This window comes from Silurus aristotelis (genome assembly GCF_946808225.1).
Source record: "Silurus aristotelis genome assembly, chromosome: 21".
Classification (NCBI taxonomy): domain Eukaryota; kingdom Metazoa; phylum Chordata; class Actinopteri; order Siluriformes; family Siluridae; genus Silurus; species Silurus aristotelis.
Window position 1 is genome coordinate 10,149,552 of NC_139594.1, and position 20,812 is coordinate 10,170,363.

Consider the following 20,812-nt stretch of genomic DNA (forward strand, 5'->3'; position numbering starts at 1 on the left):
GGTGTCCAAAGCAAGGTGTGTTTCTTTGATTGGCCTTAATTGTTTTACTTTTATGCTTAATTTTTCATGGACATCCACTGCGGTTGACATATTAGACAAATATTTTGAAAGGTCCAGTCTGACTAAAGAAAAACTTAGGGACATACCGCTCTGAGAACGCCTGATCACGTCCAATTTCAGAAGCTAAGCAGAATCGGGTCTGGTTAGTACTTAGATGGGAGACTGCCTAGGAATACCAGGTGCTGTAAGCTTTTTTAAGACAAATATTTTAAAAGGACATATATAAGTAAAGAAAAATATATTATTCTCTTTAAATAGGCATTTTGGAACGTCACCAATCTGTTTATGTGACTGGATGAGGTTTTACTCCAGGGATAATACTGTTTTGAAATTTACAAGAGTAAAGTAACACATTTTAAAATTTTCCTTTGCATAAGGAAACTATCAGGGAAATTGCAGGAGGTAGGAAGGTGGTCATCATAGGTTACCATGCACACATACATGTACACCTAGGGGCAATTTATCTTAAACTATACACCCACTAATGTTTTTGTTTTCGAAACAGGGAGGAAACTGGAAAACCCGGGGGAAACCCAGACACAGGATCGAACCTGGGACAGAGTAACTGGGGTTATGCTATGGTAATAACAGTAACTTATCACATGATTTAACGTTTTGTTTTTTTTTTTTACTAGTTATTAAAGCATTTGCCCTATTATATGGAGTTTGCAATTTGGAATCTTGACAATTCAACAGACATATAAAGCCAAATCCAAGACAGCAAATGAGCTGTGCTATCGGTGTGGAGGGGATGACAATAATCTAGATAATAACAGTAACACAAGGTAATCAGTGTCATGTAAGTATGCAAACGATGGTAAATAGCACTTTTGTTCTATAATAATGTTTAAAAGGTATATTACATTCGCTTTTTCAGAAAAATATGTAAAGGTACAATCAATTTGACAAGCCTTTCAACCTAAAACAAGCCAGATATTTACAAATAATATTTATTACAAGACGTTCAAGTTTTCTGTACAAGTTACATTGACTTGGCTAGAAAAGCTACATTTTAGTTTTCAGTATACATTTAGTTTATATGAAAACTTAATGACATTTTACATCATCCTACATACAGCAATCCCTTCAGATAGAGATGCATGTCTCTTTTTATTCTAATGCATTTACATATGCAGTCTAGGCGTCTATAGATGCTGGTGACCCCGAAGCAGGTTGCCCAGCTCTGTTCTGTTGTTGGATCCATAGGCCTGAGTGTTGCTTCCCAGTCGTGTTTGAGGGACTCCTGAAGAAGTAACATTTGAGTTGTTTTGGAAGTTTTTCTTGCTAAACCCAAGGGGAGGCTTTGCAGGCCGAGTTTGAGAGTGAGAGCGCTGGTTCTGCACAGCCAGACAACAAGAAATAAAAATTAATAGTGTTTTAGAAAAACGTATCACTACTAATCGCTGTTCATGTGATGTGATGTTCTTTATTCTTTCTTTATTTTATTTAATTCCTACTAAGGTGGCATGCAGCGTTTCTATGTACAACAAGCAAATAAAATAAACAATATTAATCATTATAGGAATAAATAAATAAATAAATAAATAAATAGAGGAATATACAAGAATACTGGTTTCAATTAAAATTACAAAACCTTAAAATTCACTTAATCATTCATCAGTAGGGTGAAGATTAGAGAATACTGAAATGAGTCTAAGCTTATAAATCAGGAAATACAAATATTCACACAGCTGAAAAGTCCATTATACAGTGTTAAGGTAGTAGATAAGAAAGTTATGGGAATGTTTTTTTCTCCAAAGGTCCAGTGAATCAGTTTAGGATACATATGATATCAGTTTTAGGATATATCAGAAATCTTGAAGTGAAAATCATAAATTGAGAATGATTTTTTTACCTTTACCAATAATAAAGTATAAATATAATTATCATTAATCAAAAGTTATTATGAATTAAATATTAGGGCTTTCAATCGATTAAAATATTTAATCACGATTAATCGCAATGTAATCGCACATTTCTATCGGTTCTGAATGTGCCTTAAATTAATACTTTCCCAGTTTTTAATACTCTTATCAACAAAGGCATGGACAAATATGGATGCTTTATGCTAATTTATGCTTATTATTAATAAACCCAAACTCAAAATAGAGCATAAAGACTAATTATTCTTGTAAGTGTTTTCAAATAATTTTGGTGTTTTATATCTGAGTAAATGAAGAACGTCGTGAATAAATGTGCGTTGCGTTGAATGTGAACTGCATTAATTTCACGCTAATAAAATTAGTGCCATTAAAATGTATTTACGTTAACGCATTCATTTTAATTAATAAAGTAATAAGTAAACAATAGTTCCAGAGTCATATGTGAATATTTCACTGCCATTTACATTAATTTGATTAATTGAATAATACAGCTTGAATGAAACATAACACCACAGTACACGGTGCAGATCTCTCCAAGGCCTAAGAGTGTATACCAACAGCATTTAATACAATTACAGGGAGGCATAAACCAGTTCTCTTCGATTAGAGGCCAGTCTGTGCAGCTGGGGATGGCTTCTCACAACGCCTTGGGTGGTTCCATAAATTTCCGGACTAAGAACGGGAGCTTTGAGGATGGATTCGGACTGTAGTTAATGTCAATAATCTGCTACACTGACTCAGGACTACAGTTTGCTCCGATCACCATCACTGCACACCTCAACATCGTTTATCTCTAATAAATTAACATTCATGGGTTCCCTCTTGCGTCTGGTTCCTCTCAAGGTTGCTTGCTCATCAGGGACAAACTTACACTTATAAAGAACATCTTATTCATTTTGATAACCACATTATCTGTGCAAAGCTGCTTTGAGACAATGTTCATTGTTAAAAGCGCTATACAAATAAAAATTAATTGAATTAAGTTACAGTCAGCTTCATTTCATCCGATAAAGAACACTGTTATGCCTTACATGTGTGAAAGCATTAAGCCTGCCCTGGAAGGAGAGATAGAGCACTAGTAACAGGTGGCAGTAATGCATTGCTCTAATGGTTCACACATTTGTCTGGAGTGTCAGTATGTCAATGCTTTATTCATCCCTTTCAATCTATCCATCAAGTGTGTCATTGTGTGTTCTGTTATACTGGGTTTTATGTTGACCTCTACAGTAACACAGACGAAATGCAATTAAGGTGAGCTTATCTCTGATTCTTCACATAGGGCTTATGCAATATCTAGCATCTGCCTTCATGGGTAAATTTGTTGGAGTATCTAAACAGGAAGTCTCAGGAAATGTTTATTTCCCAAAATACCTGCTCCTTAATAGTGTATACATTCTTTTAGTACTAATAACAACAATGATATATATATATATATATTCACTATTTATTAGACTTTCAGTATGCTAACATCTATGCAAACTCTCTAAAAAAGCTTCAGATTTAAATTACTACACTGTGCTGCCCATATATACTCTTCAGTCTGTACTGAAAATAAACTTCTGTGCATGTTTTTAATGTTTTTGTTTATTTATTAGTCTTTGTTTTTAATAACAGCTGCTCAATCAAAACTTTTGAAGGTTTATTTATCCAATAAAATCCATTTTGTGCAGCTCATAAATTATGCATAAGAAAGCGTAATGTACATTGGATTTATGATATTGCAGCCATAGCTAACATAAACTGAAATACAAAATATGATACTGATTTGTAAAAGGTTTAAATCTTGAGGATGCCACTTACCAGCCGTGCAGAAGTGACACACAGGCCTAGTGTCATCATGGGTTCTTCTTTGTGAAACAAATCATTATTTTGTGGCTGTAAGAGAGTGAGAGAAAAAGAGCGGGTGCCTCCCATAGGGGCTGATTGACCACGCTGCTGACTCTGCTCAGCACCCTGCACAGATCAAAACACACAGCAATCAACACCTCAAAAACATGCATGATGAAATAGTACTACTAGTTAAAGTAATAATTAAAAATGTATCCACTCCAAACAAAAAACAACCAAACAGATATAAAGCATCATGTTTTACCTTGTTAAATGCTGGTACAGGCATAATGGCACTGCTGTCATTGTTCTGAGATTGCTGCACCACCTTTCTGCCATATCTGTGTTGTTGATGCTGAGCAGCCAAAGAAGGTTGACTGGAGGGTCTAACCACATCATCTGATAAATAAAATGTGTAATATTATATGTGTACTAATAACAAAGTGTAATTAGTTTACTAATTATTGTACAGTAAAGCAGGACTCACTGGACACATGTGTAATTGGGTTGTACACAGTCTTGGTTATGCTGGTGTTTGCAGCTGGACTGCTTCTCCCCACAGCTAGTTGTGTTAGATCTTGTGTGGTGACAGGCTTGGAAGCGACTAATCCTTCTCTGAGTCGCTCTTTGTTATGTTGTAATTTCTTTTCCTGGTCTCCTTCTGGCTCCTTTTTCTCAGTCTTCTTGCATTCTTTATCATTTTTATTTGTTTTATCCTGAGCATTTCCACCAACATCTGTCCCAGGCCTTTGCTCAGCTTTCTGCTTTAGATGAGCTTTTCTTGCTATTTGGCGAGATGCTCGTTTCTCCAAAATCATCTGTTCACATGAGGTACAAAGATCACAAAATCTTCCTATATTTTTTATTTATTTATTTTTTCATATAAGACACAGCACACACGTTATTATAGCACATTAATGCTTTCATGTAAAATGCATTAAAGATATATCAATAAAACCTCATAGAGCTTGTTTCTGTATTGAGTCACAGATAGCTGGACATCATCATCTACAGCGAGAAGAACTTCATAGTCCAGACTAGGTTCCCTGGATGGGTTATGAAATCTTTAATGGAAAAAAGGAAGCCATTTTAGGGCAGGTAATGTTGTAAGGTAAAAAATATATATATATATATATATATATATATATATATAAATATATATATATATATATATATATACAGTGGGTACGGAAAGTATTCAGACCCCCTTAAATTTTTCACTCTTTTTTATTTTGCAGCCATTTGCTAAAATCATTTAAGTTCATTTCTTTTCCTCATGAATGTACACATAGCACGCTATATTGACAGAAAAACACAGAATTGTTGACACTGTTGCAGATTTATTAAAAAAGAAAAACTAAAATATCACATGGTCCTAAGTATTCAGACCCTTTGCTCAGTATTTAGTAGAAGCACCCTTTTGATCTAATATAGCCATGAGTCTTTTTGGGAAGGATGCAACAAGTTTTTCACACCTGGATTCAGGGATCCTCTGCCATTCCTCCTTGCAGATCCTCTCCAGTTCTGTCAGGTTGGACGGTAAACGTTGGTGGACAGCTATTTTTAGGTCTCTCCAGAGATGCTCAATTGGGTTTAAGTCATTGCTCTGGCTGGGCCATTCAAGAACAGTCACGGAGTTGTTGTGAAGCCACTCCATCGTTATTTTAGCTGTGTGCTTAGGGTCATTGTCTTGTTGGAAGGTAAACCTTCAGCCCAGTCTGAGGTCCAGAGCACTCTGGAGAAGGTTTTCGTCCAGGATATCCCTGTGCTTGGCCGCATTCATCTTTCCCTCGATTGCAACCAGTCGTCCTGTCCCTGCAGCTGAAAAACACCCCCACAGCATGATGCTGCCACCACTATGCTTCATTGTTGAGACTGTACTGGACAGGTGATGAGCAGTGCCTGGTTTTCTCCACACATACCGCTTAGAGTTAAGGCCAAAAAGTTCTATTTTGGTCTCATCAGACCAGAGAATCTTATTTCTCACCATCTTGGAGAACTCCATGCGGGTTTTCATGTGTCCTGCACTGAGGAGAGGCTTCTGTTGGGCCACTCTGCTATAAAGCCCCACTGGTGAAAGGCTGCAGTGATGGTTGACTTTCTACAACTTTCTCCCATCTCCCGACTGCATCTCTGGAGCTCAGCCACAGTGATCTTTGGGTTCTTCTTTACCTCTCTCACCAAGGCTCTTCTCCCCCGTTAGCTCAGTTTGACCGGTCGGCCAGCTCTAGGAATGGTTCCGGTCATCCCAAACGTCTTCCATTTGAGGATTATGGAGGCCACTGTGCTCTTAGGAACCTTAAGTGCAGCAAAAATTTTTTTGGAACCTTGGCCAGATCTGTGCCTTGCCACAATTCTGTCTCTGAGCTCTTCAGGCAGTTCCTTTGACCTTAATGATTCCCATTTGCTCTGACATGCATTGTGATCTGTAAGGTCTTATATAAACAGGTGTGTGGCTTTCCTAATCAAGTCCAATCAGTATAATCAAAAATTTCTGGACTCAAATGAAGGTGTAGAACCATCTCAAGGATGATCAGAAGAAATGGAGAGCACCTGAGTTAAATATATGAGTGTCACAGCAAAGGGTCTGAATACTTAGGACCATGTGATATTTCAGTTTTTCTTTTTTAATAAATCTGCAAAAAGGTCAACAATTCTGTGTTTTTCTGTCAGTATGGGGAGCTGTGTGTACATTCATGAGGAAGAAGAATGAACTTAAATGATTTTAGCAAATGGCTGTAATATAACAAAAAGTGAAAAATTTAAGGGGGTCTGAATACTTTCCGTACCCACTGTATATATATATATATATATATATTTTTTTTTTTTTTTACCTTACAACATTACCTGCCCTAAAATGGCTTCCTTTTTATTTTCCTTTTATATTGTACTTTAATATATATATTAAAGTACATATCCTGCTAATGACAAATCCACACATTTTAAATTTCAGTGAAAGTGAAGTAAAAAGATTTCATTTACTTGGCCACATAAGGGTGCTGGAGAGCCTCCTCTGCAGTCAGTCGTTTATATGGATTAAAGACAAGCAGGCGTTGTAGCAGATCAAGAGCATCAGGTGGCACTGAAGGCTGCATTAAATCACGTAATTGCACCTGCGGCCTAGACAATCACAAAAACCACACACATTGTCTGTTTAATGATCTTAGCTGGAATGTGACGTTGCTAAGTCATAATTAAAACAAATGGGTGAATCATTGTGGCAAAAAAGAAAAAAAAAAAAAGAACTACAATAACTAATGTTTGCCTAATACACAAATACTATAAGGACACAAGTTAGTGCGGCTGAGCATCAACTTCGTATGAGCATGTTAAACATCCCATCCCTGATTTAATCTCCCCCTTCTGTTCTAATAACCTCTTCAGATTGTGGAGTGGAGGCTGTGGGAAACCATGCTTATTCAGTCACAAGATCATTAGTGAGATCTGACACTGATGTTGAGTGAGGAGACACGGGGTACAGTCAGCTTACCGGTTCATCTCAAAGGTTCATCACAAGCACATTGCCATGCGGGGACAAGTTTGAGTCTCTTAGTTCCAGTGGAGGGAAATTGTCATTTTGCATCACACAAAGAAATTCTATATAATTTTGTGCTTCAAACTTTGTGGCAACAGTTTGGAAAGAACCTGATATGGTTGTAATGATCAAGCATCCACTAACATTTGGCTTTGTAGTATACATACAGTATGTAGTACACATATACACGATATTGCCAAAAGTTTGCAAACACCTGGTCATAAGTATAGTATGTGCTTTTTGAGTATCGCATTCCAGATTTAGTCCAAATTTGCTCTTTCCCTCCACTTTCCTGGCAAGATGTTCCACTAGATTTTAAAGTGTGCTTGTGGAGATTTGTGCTCATATAGACACAAGGGTGTTAGTAATGTCAGGTACTGATATTGAGGTGAAAAGGCTTGAGGTTCAGTCAGTGTTCTAATTCATGCCGAAAGTGTTTAATAGAATTGAGTGATATTTCTATAGCAGGAGATTTCCCACTTTAACACATGCAAAGCAGATCTTCATGGAGTTTGCTTTGTGCGCAGGGGCACTGCTATGCTGGAACAGGTCCTAATTCAAGTGAAGGGAAAATGTCATGCTACTGCATCCAAAGACATCTTATACCACCATGTGCTTTTAGCTTTGCGATAAAAGTTTGGGAAAGAACCACGTATTGCTGGGAAAGTCAGATGTCCCAGTACTTTTGTTCATATAGTGTAACTAGTAATCTGTATGAAATCTTTAAAACAAAACTATTAAATGCCTAATACCAACCAGAAATCCAGCATTATCTTTTTTGGGCACTTACCTAAGTAGCATTTTCTGAATTACAGACGCTCCATACTCTGACCTGATGGCCACGATGTCTAAAGTTGAAGAAATAAAACCAAATGAGTAACAACAAAACCTCTCTGAATGATTATCCCTGAATCCAGACTTAAACTAGCTAGCAGATGCTCTATTCATTCATGCATTCATGCTCCCCTATGTTAAAATAAATGATTTTGGTGACTTCCAACAGCTTAAATTAGGTGATAAAGTAACCTCACCTTCTGGCAAAGGATGTGGAATAGAACTCATAATTTTCTCTATCTGATTCATGGTCGAGGTTCCAGGAAAAAGCGGCTTGCCCAGTAACATCTCGCCCAGAATGCAGCCCACACTCCACATGTCCACCCCTTTCGTGTACCTTTACAACAGGCCGCAGAGGGTAAACAAAAAAAGAAAAGGGAACGTCTAATATGACATTGAAAGACGTGTGTGAATGGTACCTAGTGGAGCCGAGGAGAATCTCAGGAGCACGATACCACCGTGTTGCTACATATTCTGTTAAAGCAGGATTCACAGCATCCTCTTGAATCTGGGACAGGGTACGTGCCAAGCCGAAATCACACAGTTTGACAAAGCAGTCTGCATCTAGTAGCATATTTGAGGGCTGTATAAAACAGAGAAGGATGGTAGAAGGTCCAGTTCTATAATTTATCTGATGTTTGGTAGCCCTGCATTGAACATTCACACAATACTTGAGAGCCTACCTTCTGGTCCCTGTGAATAACGTTCCCAGAGTGTAAATATTTGGTGGCTTTGAGAAGCTGGTACATGATATATCGTTTATGAATGTCCTTCAAAAGGCTACCTTTCCTAATAACAGCATGTAGGTCAGTATCTGTAAAGAAAAAAAAAAACTCCATCAACACATCGGATAAAAACATTTACATGTTAACAGTCGAGAAATTGATCTGTATGCAAATACATTTAATGTGTGAAATGTAACTGTATCTGTAAGTGTGCTTGAATTTCACTTTTACACAAAGCTTATTATTAGAAGCGTTTTACTACTATAGTCTCTGTTTGGGTCCCCTGGTGTTCCAGTGGTTAGGATGCTGCGTTCACACCGCTGTGATCCGGGTTCGATCCCCGGTCAGGGAACCAACCCCAGCCACTCTTAGTGCCGGTCCCAAGCCCGGATAAATGGGGAGGGTTGCGTTAGGAAATGCATCCAGCGTAAAAACATGTGTTAAATCAAACATGCGAATGATCCACTGTGGCGACCCCTGATGGGAGAAGCCGAAAGAAAGTTTTAGTCTCTGTTTGCTATATTTAATCTGGATTCTCACGATATTTCTTTCCGGATCCTGGCTAGAATTCACCCTGCACAGATTCAGTGAACGCTTTGACAAGATTAGATGAGTTCACAATTTAGATTCAGTTTGTCAAGTATTTGACTCTGGCAAGTGTTGTACCATTTCTGTACAACCATACATTCAGGCCACTCAGTACAAATTTTACTGTTTTAGAAGCCATTTCCAGAATTAGGATCAATCAAAAATAGTTACAGTACAATATACATACATTTTATATAATCAATGTGATATGCAGAAATCTGCATGAGAATTATATTTCACACTGAAAAATTCTCCTTTCCACCTAATTGCTGTAAGTAATACCTACTTCATATGGTTGCCTAAGTGACACATACTATCAGCTCAGAGTAAAGTCCAGAACTGAACAGGCAATAAAGCCAGGAGCCAAAAAAGCTTTTAAAGGATCCAACAGCAAATCAAACAAGATGGAGCAAATCTGGCAAACCTCCACATTAATAGTATATGTTCCATTTGTATTATATTTTCCGTATAAAATGCTTTATACAGTCGTATAAAGCATTTCACTGCATGTCGTACTCTGTATGTATGTGTATGTGACAAATAAAATTTGATTTGATTTGATTTATTTAAAGCCTACCAGCATGCAAGCCTTACCCATGTACTCAAACACCAAGTAAATATCTTTATCATTCTGGGCTCGGATGACGTTAAGCAACTTGATAATATTGGGATGATCACCAAACTCCTGCATGTCACAAAGAAAGAATAAAGTTTTTTCGCATGCTAGCACTAGTAATAGTAGCAATAATTCAGGTAAAGCCTAATGCACAAACAAACATTTAATACAGTGCTTTATAGCATTATTTTACCAGAAAAAATAGGATCATGTCTGTGATAGCAGAGACTACAAGCACACAGTTGTGAACACATAACTATGTATAATGCTGAGAAGAAAAAACACTCAATTGTAATCTTAGTAAATCTTAGTAATGTTTAATACAAACACAATATTAAGAAGTAAACAGTAAAAGGTCCTTACCTGAAGAAACATGATTTCTCTGAATGTTCTCTACATGAAAAAGACATAAGTTGAAAATCTGTGGTATTAAAAAAAATGTAATATACAGTATATAGCTCTAATAACTAGTAATACCGTTATTAGTCATATATATAAAAAATAAAACAAAACAGACGGTATATGAAAATAATTAATAACAGTGTGCCATGATGCCTCTCAGTTGTTTACTGTCAAATAACAGATTGTTTTATTCCTCTTATATCACAGTAAATTGCAAAAAACATTTTCCCCATATGTAGTTACATTTCATATTGTCGAAAGTCCAGTAATCTCAATGGAGACGTCTTTCAAAAATGTGAAATAATCATAAATCTTCTTTATATCAACAAGTACATAAATTGTTTAATCAATTTACATCACATATCCATAATACAATTTCCATGTGTGTTAATATAGAAGAAATAATGCCTTAACCAGAATTACTGTTGGAGGTGCTGTTATCTTCATTAAACAAAACAAAGCATAGTTTTTTTTTATTATTATTAATTCTATAGATATTTATCTAAAGCGTACCTGAGCATCAGTTCTGTTTCTAAAAGCATCAAATATTTTTTTCACAGCCACTGTTTCTCCGGTCTTCCTGTCCACTGCTTTCCATACAATTCCATATGCCTGTCATGTGAAATGGAAAAGGAAGTCGAATCAATGTAGTTCTATAATCAGCTTGAGGAGCCCTGTTGCTATGCAATTAAATCTAAAGTCATATTAATTACATTCTAATTTGTGTGATGGAAAGAAAGGTGTCGTTACTGACAAGTCAAAAGATAAGATGAAGTAAACAAACCTCGGTAATAATGACACCAAATCAAATCAAAACAAATTTTATTTGTCACATACACATACATACAGAGTAGGACATGTAGTGAAATGCTGTGAGTGACTGTCCAGCATTTAAGCATAAAAAGGAATAGAATTAAGGATAAAAATAAAACAGAAAAAAAGTTAGATAAATAATAAGTATAAACTATATGAAATATATGAAAAAAAAAAAAAAAAAAATATATATATATATATATATATATATATATATATATATATATATATATATATATATATATATATATATATATATATATATACAGTGAGGAAAATAAGTATTTGAACACCCTGCTATTTTGCAAGTTCTCCCACTTAGAAATCATGGAGGGGTCTGAAATTGTCATCGTAGGTGCATGTCCACTGTGAGAGACATAATCTAAAAATAAAATATCCAGAAATCACAATGTATGATTTTTTAAATATTTATTTGTATGATACAGCTGCAAATAAGTATTTGAACACCTGAGAAAGTCAATGTTAATATTTGGTACAGTAGCCTTTTTTTGCAATTACAGAGGTCAAACGTTTCCTGTAGTTTTTCACCAGGATTGCATACACTGCAGGGGGGATTTTGGCCCACTCCTCCACACAGATCTTCTCTAGATCAGTCAGGTTTCTGGCCTGTCGCTGAGAAACATGGAGTTTGAGCTCCCTCCAAAGTTTCTCTATTGGGTTAATGTCTGGAGACTGGCTAGGCCATGCCAGAACCTTGATATGCTTCTTACAGAGCCACGCCTTGGTTATCCTGGCTGTGTGCTTTGGGTCATTGTCATGTTGGAAGACCCAGCCTCGACCCATCTTCAATGCTGAGGGAAGGAGGTTGTTCCCCAAAATCTCGCAATAAATGGCCCCGGTCATCCTCTCCTTAATACAGTGCAGTCGCCCTGTGCCATGTGCAGAAAAACACCCCCAAAGCATGATGCTACCACCCCCATGCTTCACAGTAGGGATGGTGTTCTTGGGATGGTACTCATCATTCTTCTTCCTCCAAACACGTTTAGTGAAATTATGACCCAAAAGTTCTATTTTGGTCTCATCTGACCACATGACTTTCTCCCATGACTCCTCTGGATCATCCAAATGGTCATTGGCAAACTTAAGACATGCCTGGACATGTGCTGGTTTAAGCAGGGGAACCTTCCGTGCCATGCATGATTTCAAACCTTGACGTCTTAGTGTATTACCAACAGTAACCTTGGAAACGGTGGTCCCAGCTCTTTTCAGGTCATTGACCAGCTCCTCCCGTGTAGTTCTGGGCTGATTTCTCACCTTCCTTAGGATCATTGAGACCCCACGAGGTGAGTTCTTGCAAGGACCCCCAGTCCGAGGGAGATTGACAGTCATGTTTAGCTTCTTCCATTTTCTAATGATTGCTCCAAAAGGGGACCTTTTTTCACCAAGCTGCTTGGCAATTTCCCCGTAGCCCTTTCCAGCCTTGTGGAGGTGTACAATTTTGTCTCTAGTGTCTTTGGACAGCTCTTTGGTCTTGGCCATGTTAGTAGTTGGATTCTTACAGATTGTATGGGGTGGACAGGTGTCTTTATGCAGCTAACGACCTCAAACAGGTGCATCTAATTTAGGATAATAAATGTAGTGGAGGTGGACATTTTAAAGGCAGACTAACAGGTCTTTGAGGGTCAGAATTCTAGCTGATAGACAGGTGTTCAAATACTTGTTTGCAGCTGTATCATAGAAATAAATAGTTTAAAAATCATATATTGTGATTTCTGGATTTTTTATTTTAGATTATGTCTCTCACAGTGGACATGCACCTACGATGACAATTTCAGACCCCTCCAGGATTTCTAAGTGGGAGAACTTGCAAAATAGCAGGGTGTTCAAATACTTATTTTCCTCATTGTATATATATATATATATATATATATATATATATATATATATATATATATATATATATATATATATATATATACATACACACACCAAAGGTCACTAATATTTTTTTATTAATCTATTAATTGATCTTACCTATATTAAACTGTGTCTAAATGAAATGTCCAGTCAAGGCACAGAATGAAGCAGATTCATGTGAGAATGCAGAAGCAAAGATTTGAATTAATCTAATAGTTGTTAAAAGCAAAAATGTACTAAAAATAGAGCAAAAATTGTATTTATTTAAAACTCACATGTAATGACACATCTAACCTTTACTACATTCTTCTTTATATAATTATCTGACATTATATAGAGATAGCATAACGTAATATCACATTCTTTTCATCTCTTCATTGACTCAACTAATCACTCAAATAGACATTCTCTCGCTAAAACCAAATATGTAAATGTTTTTTTTTTTAAATAAAAACAACATGAAACAAATCTACTAACATAGAATTGTCTATGAGCTTCTTATTAAACCTGCCATTATTAAAAATTGCAAGTAGGTTTTAAAACAGTAAATAGAAAGTTTTATTACAGGGTATAAAACAGTAAATAGAGATGATGTTGAAAAGGTATTGGGTTGCTCTTTTAATGTGTTTAATGCTGTTTGATTTCCAGGGTCTTGTTACATGATTTGGTTTGCAATGAACAGGCTTAAAACCATGTGGAAACCATGTGATTACCCGAATCAAATCCTATTTTTTAAGTAGCAAATCGTTTATTATTGTTGTTTTTGTAATTATTATTCACTGGATGCAATTTATTGGCAGATGTATAACAATCTTGGACTACAATCTTTTCATGTGTTTATATTGGTAATTATTATCAATCATCTGCTAATCATTAAGCCTTTGGCTGGGTGTGTTGTGGAAAAGGAAGTCATATTGCAAAGGGCAGGAGTTAACCCTTGCTCATGTGCATTACATAACAATGGATGTACTGTTTCTAGGTTAGATTGGCTCTGGGCAGCTGAAACAGAAAATGATACACCACAGTATAAGGCCAGAAGTTTGTGGACACCTAAGGATCACATCCTTACAAGGGAATCATAAAGTTTGACACACATCAGAATAAGACCCAAGTAAGCGTTCACACATTTCTGTCTGAAGGATCTATTACAGTACTGCTCAAACAAACCTTTCTGACCGGAAGTAGTTCCCCAAATAGGGGTTTCCCTGATATGTAGTAAACCTGTGCTTAGATTATGGCTTACATTGATATTTAGAAATATCATTTAAAAGAATTAGAGCTTAAAAAGACTTGTAATCGCTTACCCCTTTCCCAAGTCTCCTCTTGATTTCATATTTCAGTGTGATGTGCTCTTCCAACTCCGTCAGGTTCATTCTGAAACTTCGTGTCGGTTTGACTCAACTGCCTCCTTCACCCTCTCAGTTAATTGTTTACTGACTAATAGTTAGTTCTTTCTTCTAAATCCACATAAAATTACCAGCACTTCTTTGACACTTGTTCACCTCGACATCCAGAATTATTCATCGCTTCGCTTTGTAGCCGTTACCATGGAGACGCGTTATACCGGAAATGGGTTGTTTCTTAAAGGAGTCGCGACACTTTACACACCTGACCATTGAGGCGTACAGCATGTGGACCTTCTCCTGTCACACAATTGGCATCAGGCAATTGTATACAATGAATTTTGTATGCTGTAACATTACAATTTCTCTTTATCTCAACTACCACTGTATACCTTTGTGTTGGAACACAGACTTCACCCCAAACCTCCTCAGAAGATATCACTTATGTTCTTGTAGCTGGATGATCACAAATCCCTACAGACACACTTCCAGAATCTAGTGGAAAGCCTTGCCAGAGAGTGGAGTTTATTATATCAAATGGAAGATTCGATCTAAAAATGTCTCAGAAAATTAACTCGATAAAAATCAAGGGCTTTTTTTCCCAACAGTGGTACTTTAATAAATATGACTTTGCAAAAAAAGTAGTGAAACCAATTTCTCAAAAAAGAACATCCATGAACATCTACATCATGATGCCATCATTAACAGAAATTCAAAGTATGGTTATGAAACATCAGAAATGCAAAAATCCAATATTTTAATTAGTAAATGATATATTCTTCACCCTTTATGTTAACCCCAGAAAAAAAGTACTAAACTGGGTTTTTCTTCTGAGTACAGCGTTTGTTCCTGCAGTATGTATCTGTTACAAGGTAAACTAAATGTAAAGGACCTTTAAGAATTATTTAAAGAACTAAATAACACCTTTAGGCTGCCTGATGCAATTGTTTACAGCACTAAAAGATACAAAAAAAAAATAATAATAATAAAAAATACACTGTACATTTTAGTACTCTTTTTTTTTTTTCTAAATGCTTTCACTAAATTGCCTTCTGGTACTATCCCTCTAGTACCCTATAAACTCACTACACCACACCGTATAACGTCATAAACTCCGGAAATTAACTAATGAATTACAATGAAAGAAAAAAAAAAAAAGTATATTGTTTTTCTGCAAAATGTGCAAATGTGATAAATGCAAAAGCAAGGTTTATGACGTTAAAAACGATTCCACATTTTTTGTGATTAAAAAAAAAAAAAAAAAAAAAAAAAAAAAAAAGGAAAATTCCCATGTTTCCATGTCCTAGCTGACCACTGCTGTGTTTTCAAAAACATATGAACTTATATACAGGGCTTCTGTCAAGAATGTACAGGAAGCTTTATGATATGATAGAGGGCTTTAAAGAATTAGTCATTTGTTAAATTCTTCTAAATAAATTAGAGTTGAAAGTAGGAGGCATACACGAATACAGACAGACCGAGATATTCTACACCACATCTCAGCTTGATCACAGATAGTCCCAAACACCAGTTCAGTATCAAATCAGAAGGACTTGAAGCAAAGAGCAAAAAGAACTCGTATACAGGGGAGTTATGGTGAAAGGGTGCTGTTTAGGATGAGTGTAAGAATCGGTTGAAGGCATTGTAGGCAGACTCCAGGTCGAAAAGCATCTGGCGAACTTGTGAGTCGTCGAGCTCATCTGAGGCGGACATGCTGCTCAGCGTGGTCAACCTGAAGAGAAAAACAAGTTAGAAAAGAAACTCAACTGGAAGTAGGATCTTCCAGTTCTTAAAAATGGTCCCTGTCATAACATTACAGTGTTCAGCTTCATAGCAAGTTCTGTTTATCTTTTTAGATCAAAGTCAAGAACACTATTTCTTTGATGATCAGCAGGTTTATGTGGGATTATTGCAAAACTGAAAATTGTTTGAGGTAGAAGATTTTATTGAGCTACGCTTTGTGCGCTCTGTTTCAGTGTCCGGCATCGCCAATAAAAAGGAGAGAGACAAGAATTAAAAGTGGGCTTTATGACAATAAAAACACAGAAAAAAGTACACGCCCCAAGAGTAAGGCAACTTACAAGGCGGGAGATGCGTACATGCTGGGAGCACCCCATCGTAGCGTACTGCATATACAACGTTACGTTTACCTGCTGCACCAAAATATTAAATCGTTTTCATTTTGTCGTATCGCTATAGTCATCGCAAGATCGAAAAATCGTAAGACAAACCATCGTAACTCGGAGACTACCTGTAGATTTTTTTTATTAACCAAACTGAGCTACAGACACCATTGAAATTAAAGAGATTAAAAATGTTCTTAGTTTTAATTACAAATTTCATATAACAGAAACAGTGACAAAAAAAATATGTTTACCAAAGATTGACTTTGTCTTTGGCCTCTGAATCTGGTGGCATGTTGCTCATTCTGTTCATCGTCTCCATCAGTTCCCGAAGGTCCGGCTGGATCTAAAAGACACATCAAAATCATTTTTTAATTTTTCACAATATTCCTGACTGAGGGTCTGTGGTTTTAAGTTCTCTCATAAAGGCCTAAAAAAAAAAAAAGTGTAAATACCTCATCCATGGCTCGAATCTCCAGCCTGAGTTTATCCATGACGGTAATAAAGAGCTGGAAGAAAAATGGCATCAGTGTGAATGAGGGAAGATTATAATATCTTCCCTCATTATAAATAAAGTGAAAAGACATCTGTCAGGAGCTGTGTTAAAACTATTAAGACTGAATAATAATAATAATCTGGAAAAAAAAAAAACGTTCATCAACAAGAAAAAAACTAGTGATAGGGGCAATCAGAGTTCTGCTTAAGCAGGATGGGCAGATCTTAAAAATATCCATTAAACAGAACAACAACTGACATGAAAATTCTGTATGTGAGTATTATCTCAAAAGGAACAGACATCCGGATAATAGTCCAGTTGAAGAAAGTATAGAATATAAAGGTGGGTATTGAGACTGAGATCCTGCAGTGAAATAAATTTGGCCTTTGCAAAAAAACAGTGTTCAAACCAAAATCAGTTAAATGGAACTAAAGCTAAAAATAAATAAATAAAAGCTCTAATAAGATTTGGGGGAAGAAAAACCTACAGATACAATGTCCGCAATGCAGCGATTCAGATTGCCCTTGTCATCCTTTATAGTAATCGGACGGTCTTCTTTTATTCTCTCCATTGCTAGTGGACAGTCGAGCTGTAACAACATGGAAGTCAGAGGAGTTACATTTTACAAAGACTGTACAAATTAAATGTTATGCTTTTTATATTAATGTGATTTGTGCTTTGGAATAAGATAGGATTTTTTTTTAAAGTGACTATCATTCAACGACATAAATGAGGACATCATAGTAGTAAGGCAGTAAGAATCAAACAACTGTCAACTGACCAAAGCAGCATTTGTGAAAGTGCAAATAATTACCCTGTATTTCCTACAAAAGTCATCAATTGAGCCGACATCCGACGCCTGGACCTGTTTAAAAGCAGCCTTGTACTGCACGAGCAATCTGGAGCAGGCGGCTGTGTATCTGAAAGAAGTTGACATTTGTTTCAGCACTGTCTGGTGTCGTTTTAAAAATAAACAATTAAAATAAATAGAACAAATACAATTATCATAATAATAACACAATATTAGAGCTAACATACTCATTGGGAGTCACACAATCCTTAATGTACGCCTTCTCTAACGCCTGGAGTGTCTTTACCACAGCAAACAGCTCAGCCATGTTGTCAAACCTTTCAACACAGACCACAACATTCAACACAGGACAAGTTCCAGACACTGCATACAAACAGCTCGTATCTCGTTTTAGACCATGTGAAAAAACACCACTTATTCTTTACTGTTACGTACTTCTCTCGTTCCCTGGCGTTTTTGTACAACTTCACTTCCTACAACAAAGCACATAAACCAGATTACAAATCCCAACATGGAAATTATTTAAACAACTCATGTGATAGAGTAAATCTTACCTCGTATAATTCAGGTTTATTGGCTGGAGCTGGTTGTGATCAAATATAAAAAAAAAAGAAAAAAGAAAATGTGTGACAAACAGCTATTCAATGTATATTATATGTTCGGCACATCATACGAATCATCTCTATATATCTGCCTGTCTGTATCTATGCCTTATCCTATGGTTGTGTGTACAAAAACATGGTGATGTGCAATTAGATGGATTCCTGCTTCTCTTCTCATTTTTCTTCCCCTTCAAATTTTCTGCCAAATGTTTGTGAATATAAAGTATTTTGTGGTTAAAATGCAGTAATGAGTAATATATTTGCCCCAGCAGGTGCAAACCATCTTTTGACTTACCTCCTCCCATTCCTCCTGAAGCAGGAATTCCATGAAACATGATGATGATCACAGGTTTGTCTACACCTTTGGACGATTTATTACTAAAAAACAAACAAACCTGATATAACATTTGCTCAAAAAAAACCTGCACTGGATCTGCACTTCTAACACTCATGATCTCTAAACCACCACCACCACCACATCTATCCGATCTGATCTCTTGTTTAACACACAGAGGTAACTGAAGGTTATTATTTAAAACAGTTATAGTGTTGGATTTCAGATTTTTTGCCAATAAGCAACTAATGCACTGGATTGCGGAAATACATGCTAGGAGTGGTAACACAACCCGGGTATTTCTATACACAGTATTAAAAGTCGCTGACATTTTATATAAATGTATATATTACTCAATTAATATTTCTTAAAACTCGAACTGTGACTTATTATATATATCATATCTGATGTCAGTTATAAAAGTAATCTATCCACTCAAACAGCTAGCATAGCATAGCAAATGCAACTAGCCGAATAAGTTTAGCTTTCCGGTGTTTTTCCTATCTGGTTTTCTGATTAATTAATAAATACATTTCGCTACTAAATCAATACGAAACTCTAAAATAATGTTTATTCCAAATAATCCGATTATTAACGAAACAAATCTCAACAAAGACGAAACTGAACTCACTTCAACCTCTGTTTACGTCAGTCTTCGTCGCTGAGTGAGAACGTCACATCCTGTCGCGTGAAAGGACAGGATTGTTTCCGGTTGCCAAGTATTTTGTATTTAAACGTTCAGCATGCCATGGTTCAGGTTCTGTCATAGGCCACCGAGTGAGAAACAAGATACTACATTAAACGAATAATTATATTAATGAGGAACAATTATAAAGAATAATAAGGTAAAATATATCTATATATCTATAATACAGCAGTAAAAAGAAAATAGAAATCAGTAAGATTATTATTGCTGTTATATTATATTATTTTCTAATATAACACAGGTTTACACAGGTCTTAAATCTCTAAATCTCTTCACCTTAATACCATCATTTGATGCCCCAGCTAAAGAAAATAATATTGTAATATTGAAACACAGTATAATGGAGCACTCCATCACAGACAGGTATCTCATGCAGCGAGAATGAATGCTATTACTAAAGCAAGAAACCCAATAAACACAATTCAACAAGTCTCCTTTCACTGCAGCCACAACTGCACCAACCCACATACATCATCTCTGGCAGAAGCATCAATATTAACTCCATAAAAGTTTTCTTTGCATTTTTGTGTATTTTTTCATTGCACTACAGTTTTCCTGAGGATTTAAAAGTTAGGTAAATTGTGGGTTTTTGTGTAAATTCTTAAGGGAAAAAATACAAAAGTATAAATAGAAAACAACTTTGGCTGACCTTTCCTCACAATGTTCAGCTTTTCTTGAAAAGTCCCTTTTAAAATATCATTGTAAGTGCAACCAAATACCTCTTTTCTTCTCTGTCTGTTCCTCCTCTGCTACAATCCGTCACACTCCCTGAGATCTCAAGTCGCCGGACTTCTAGTAGTTCCTAGAATATCAAAGTCAACTAAAGGTGGTAGAACATTTTCACATTTAGCTCTAAAACTCTGGAATAGTCTTCCTGACAGTGTTCGGGGCTCAGACACACTCACCCAGTTTAAGTGCAAATTAAAAACGTATCTTTTTAGAGTCCTACACATAACACATATCACATCATAACCTTGTGCTCCAGTACATCTGATCACATGCACATTATCAACTTGTAATGTTAATATCATGAACAGCAGCTACGCTAATTCCTCTTCATGTAGAGTTTTGACATTGGACCTCCTGGAATGTTTAAAGGCTCTGGCATGGAGAAGCTGGTGCTGAATCTTTGATGATCGCAAATGTTGAGCTATTTTATGAGTTGCTCAGTAGCTCCTAATTTTATAACCACAAATGACTGTATAATTGAAAAAATAAGTGTTTTTAAATAGTAGT

General features: G+C 36.2%; 2 protein-coding genes across 2 annotated transcripts; both read right to left on the bottom strand.

Annotated features, from left to right (window-relative positions):
* Window positions 1–994: 994 nt before the first annotated feature.
* On the bottom strand, window positions 995–14,720 carry mapk15 (mitogen-activated protein kinase 15). Its single transcript, XM_083524060.1, has 14 exons — window positions 14,466–14,720; window positions 10,984–11,082; window positions 10,432–10,461; window positions 10,047–10,137; window positions 8,823–8,953; window positions 8,559–8,722; window positions 8,337–8,476; window positions 8,096–8,153; window positions 6,753–6,890; window positions 4,729–4,834; window positions 4,258–4,588; window positions 4,036–4,169; window positions 3,744–3,896; window positions 995–1,397 (listed from the first exon to the last, which is right to left on the bottom strand). The coding sequence occupies exons 1-14, from the start codon at window positions 14,532–14,534 to the stop codon at window positions 1,206–1,208; spliced, it is 1,836 nt and encodes a 611-aa protein (XP_083380186.1). The 5' UTR covers window positions 14,535–14,720; the 3' UTR covers window positions 995–1,205.
* A 1,169-nt stretch (window positions 14,721–15,889) lies between these two features.
* vps28 (VPS28 subunit of ESCRT-I) lies at window positions 15,890–19,632 on the bottom strand. Its single transcript, XM_083524116.1, has 10 exons — window positions 19,502–19,632; window positions 18,832–18,914; window positions 18,489–18,517; window positions 18,370–18,407; window positions 18,162–18,251; window positions 17,938–18,043; window positions 17,611–17,712; window positions 17,083–17,136; window positions 16,882–16,973; window positions 15,890–16,236 (listed from the first exon to the last, which is right to left on the bottom strand). Exons 2-10 carry the CDS (start codon window positions 18,869–18,871, stop codon window positions 16,116–16,118), a joined length of 672 nt encoding a protein of 223 aa, XP_083380242.1. The 5' UTR covers window positions 18,872–18,914; window positions 19,502–19,632; the 3' UTR covers window positions 15,890–16,115.
* Between the last annotated feature and the right edge of the window lie 1,180 nt (window positions 19,633–20,812).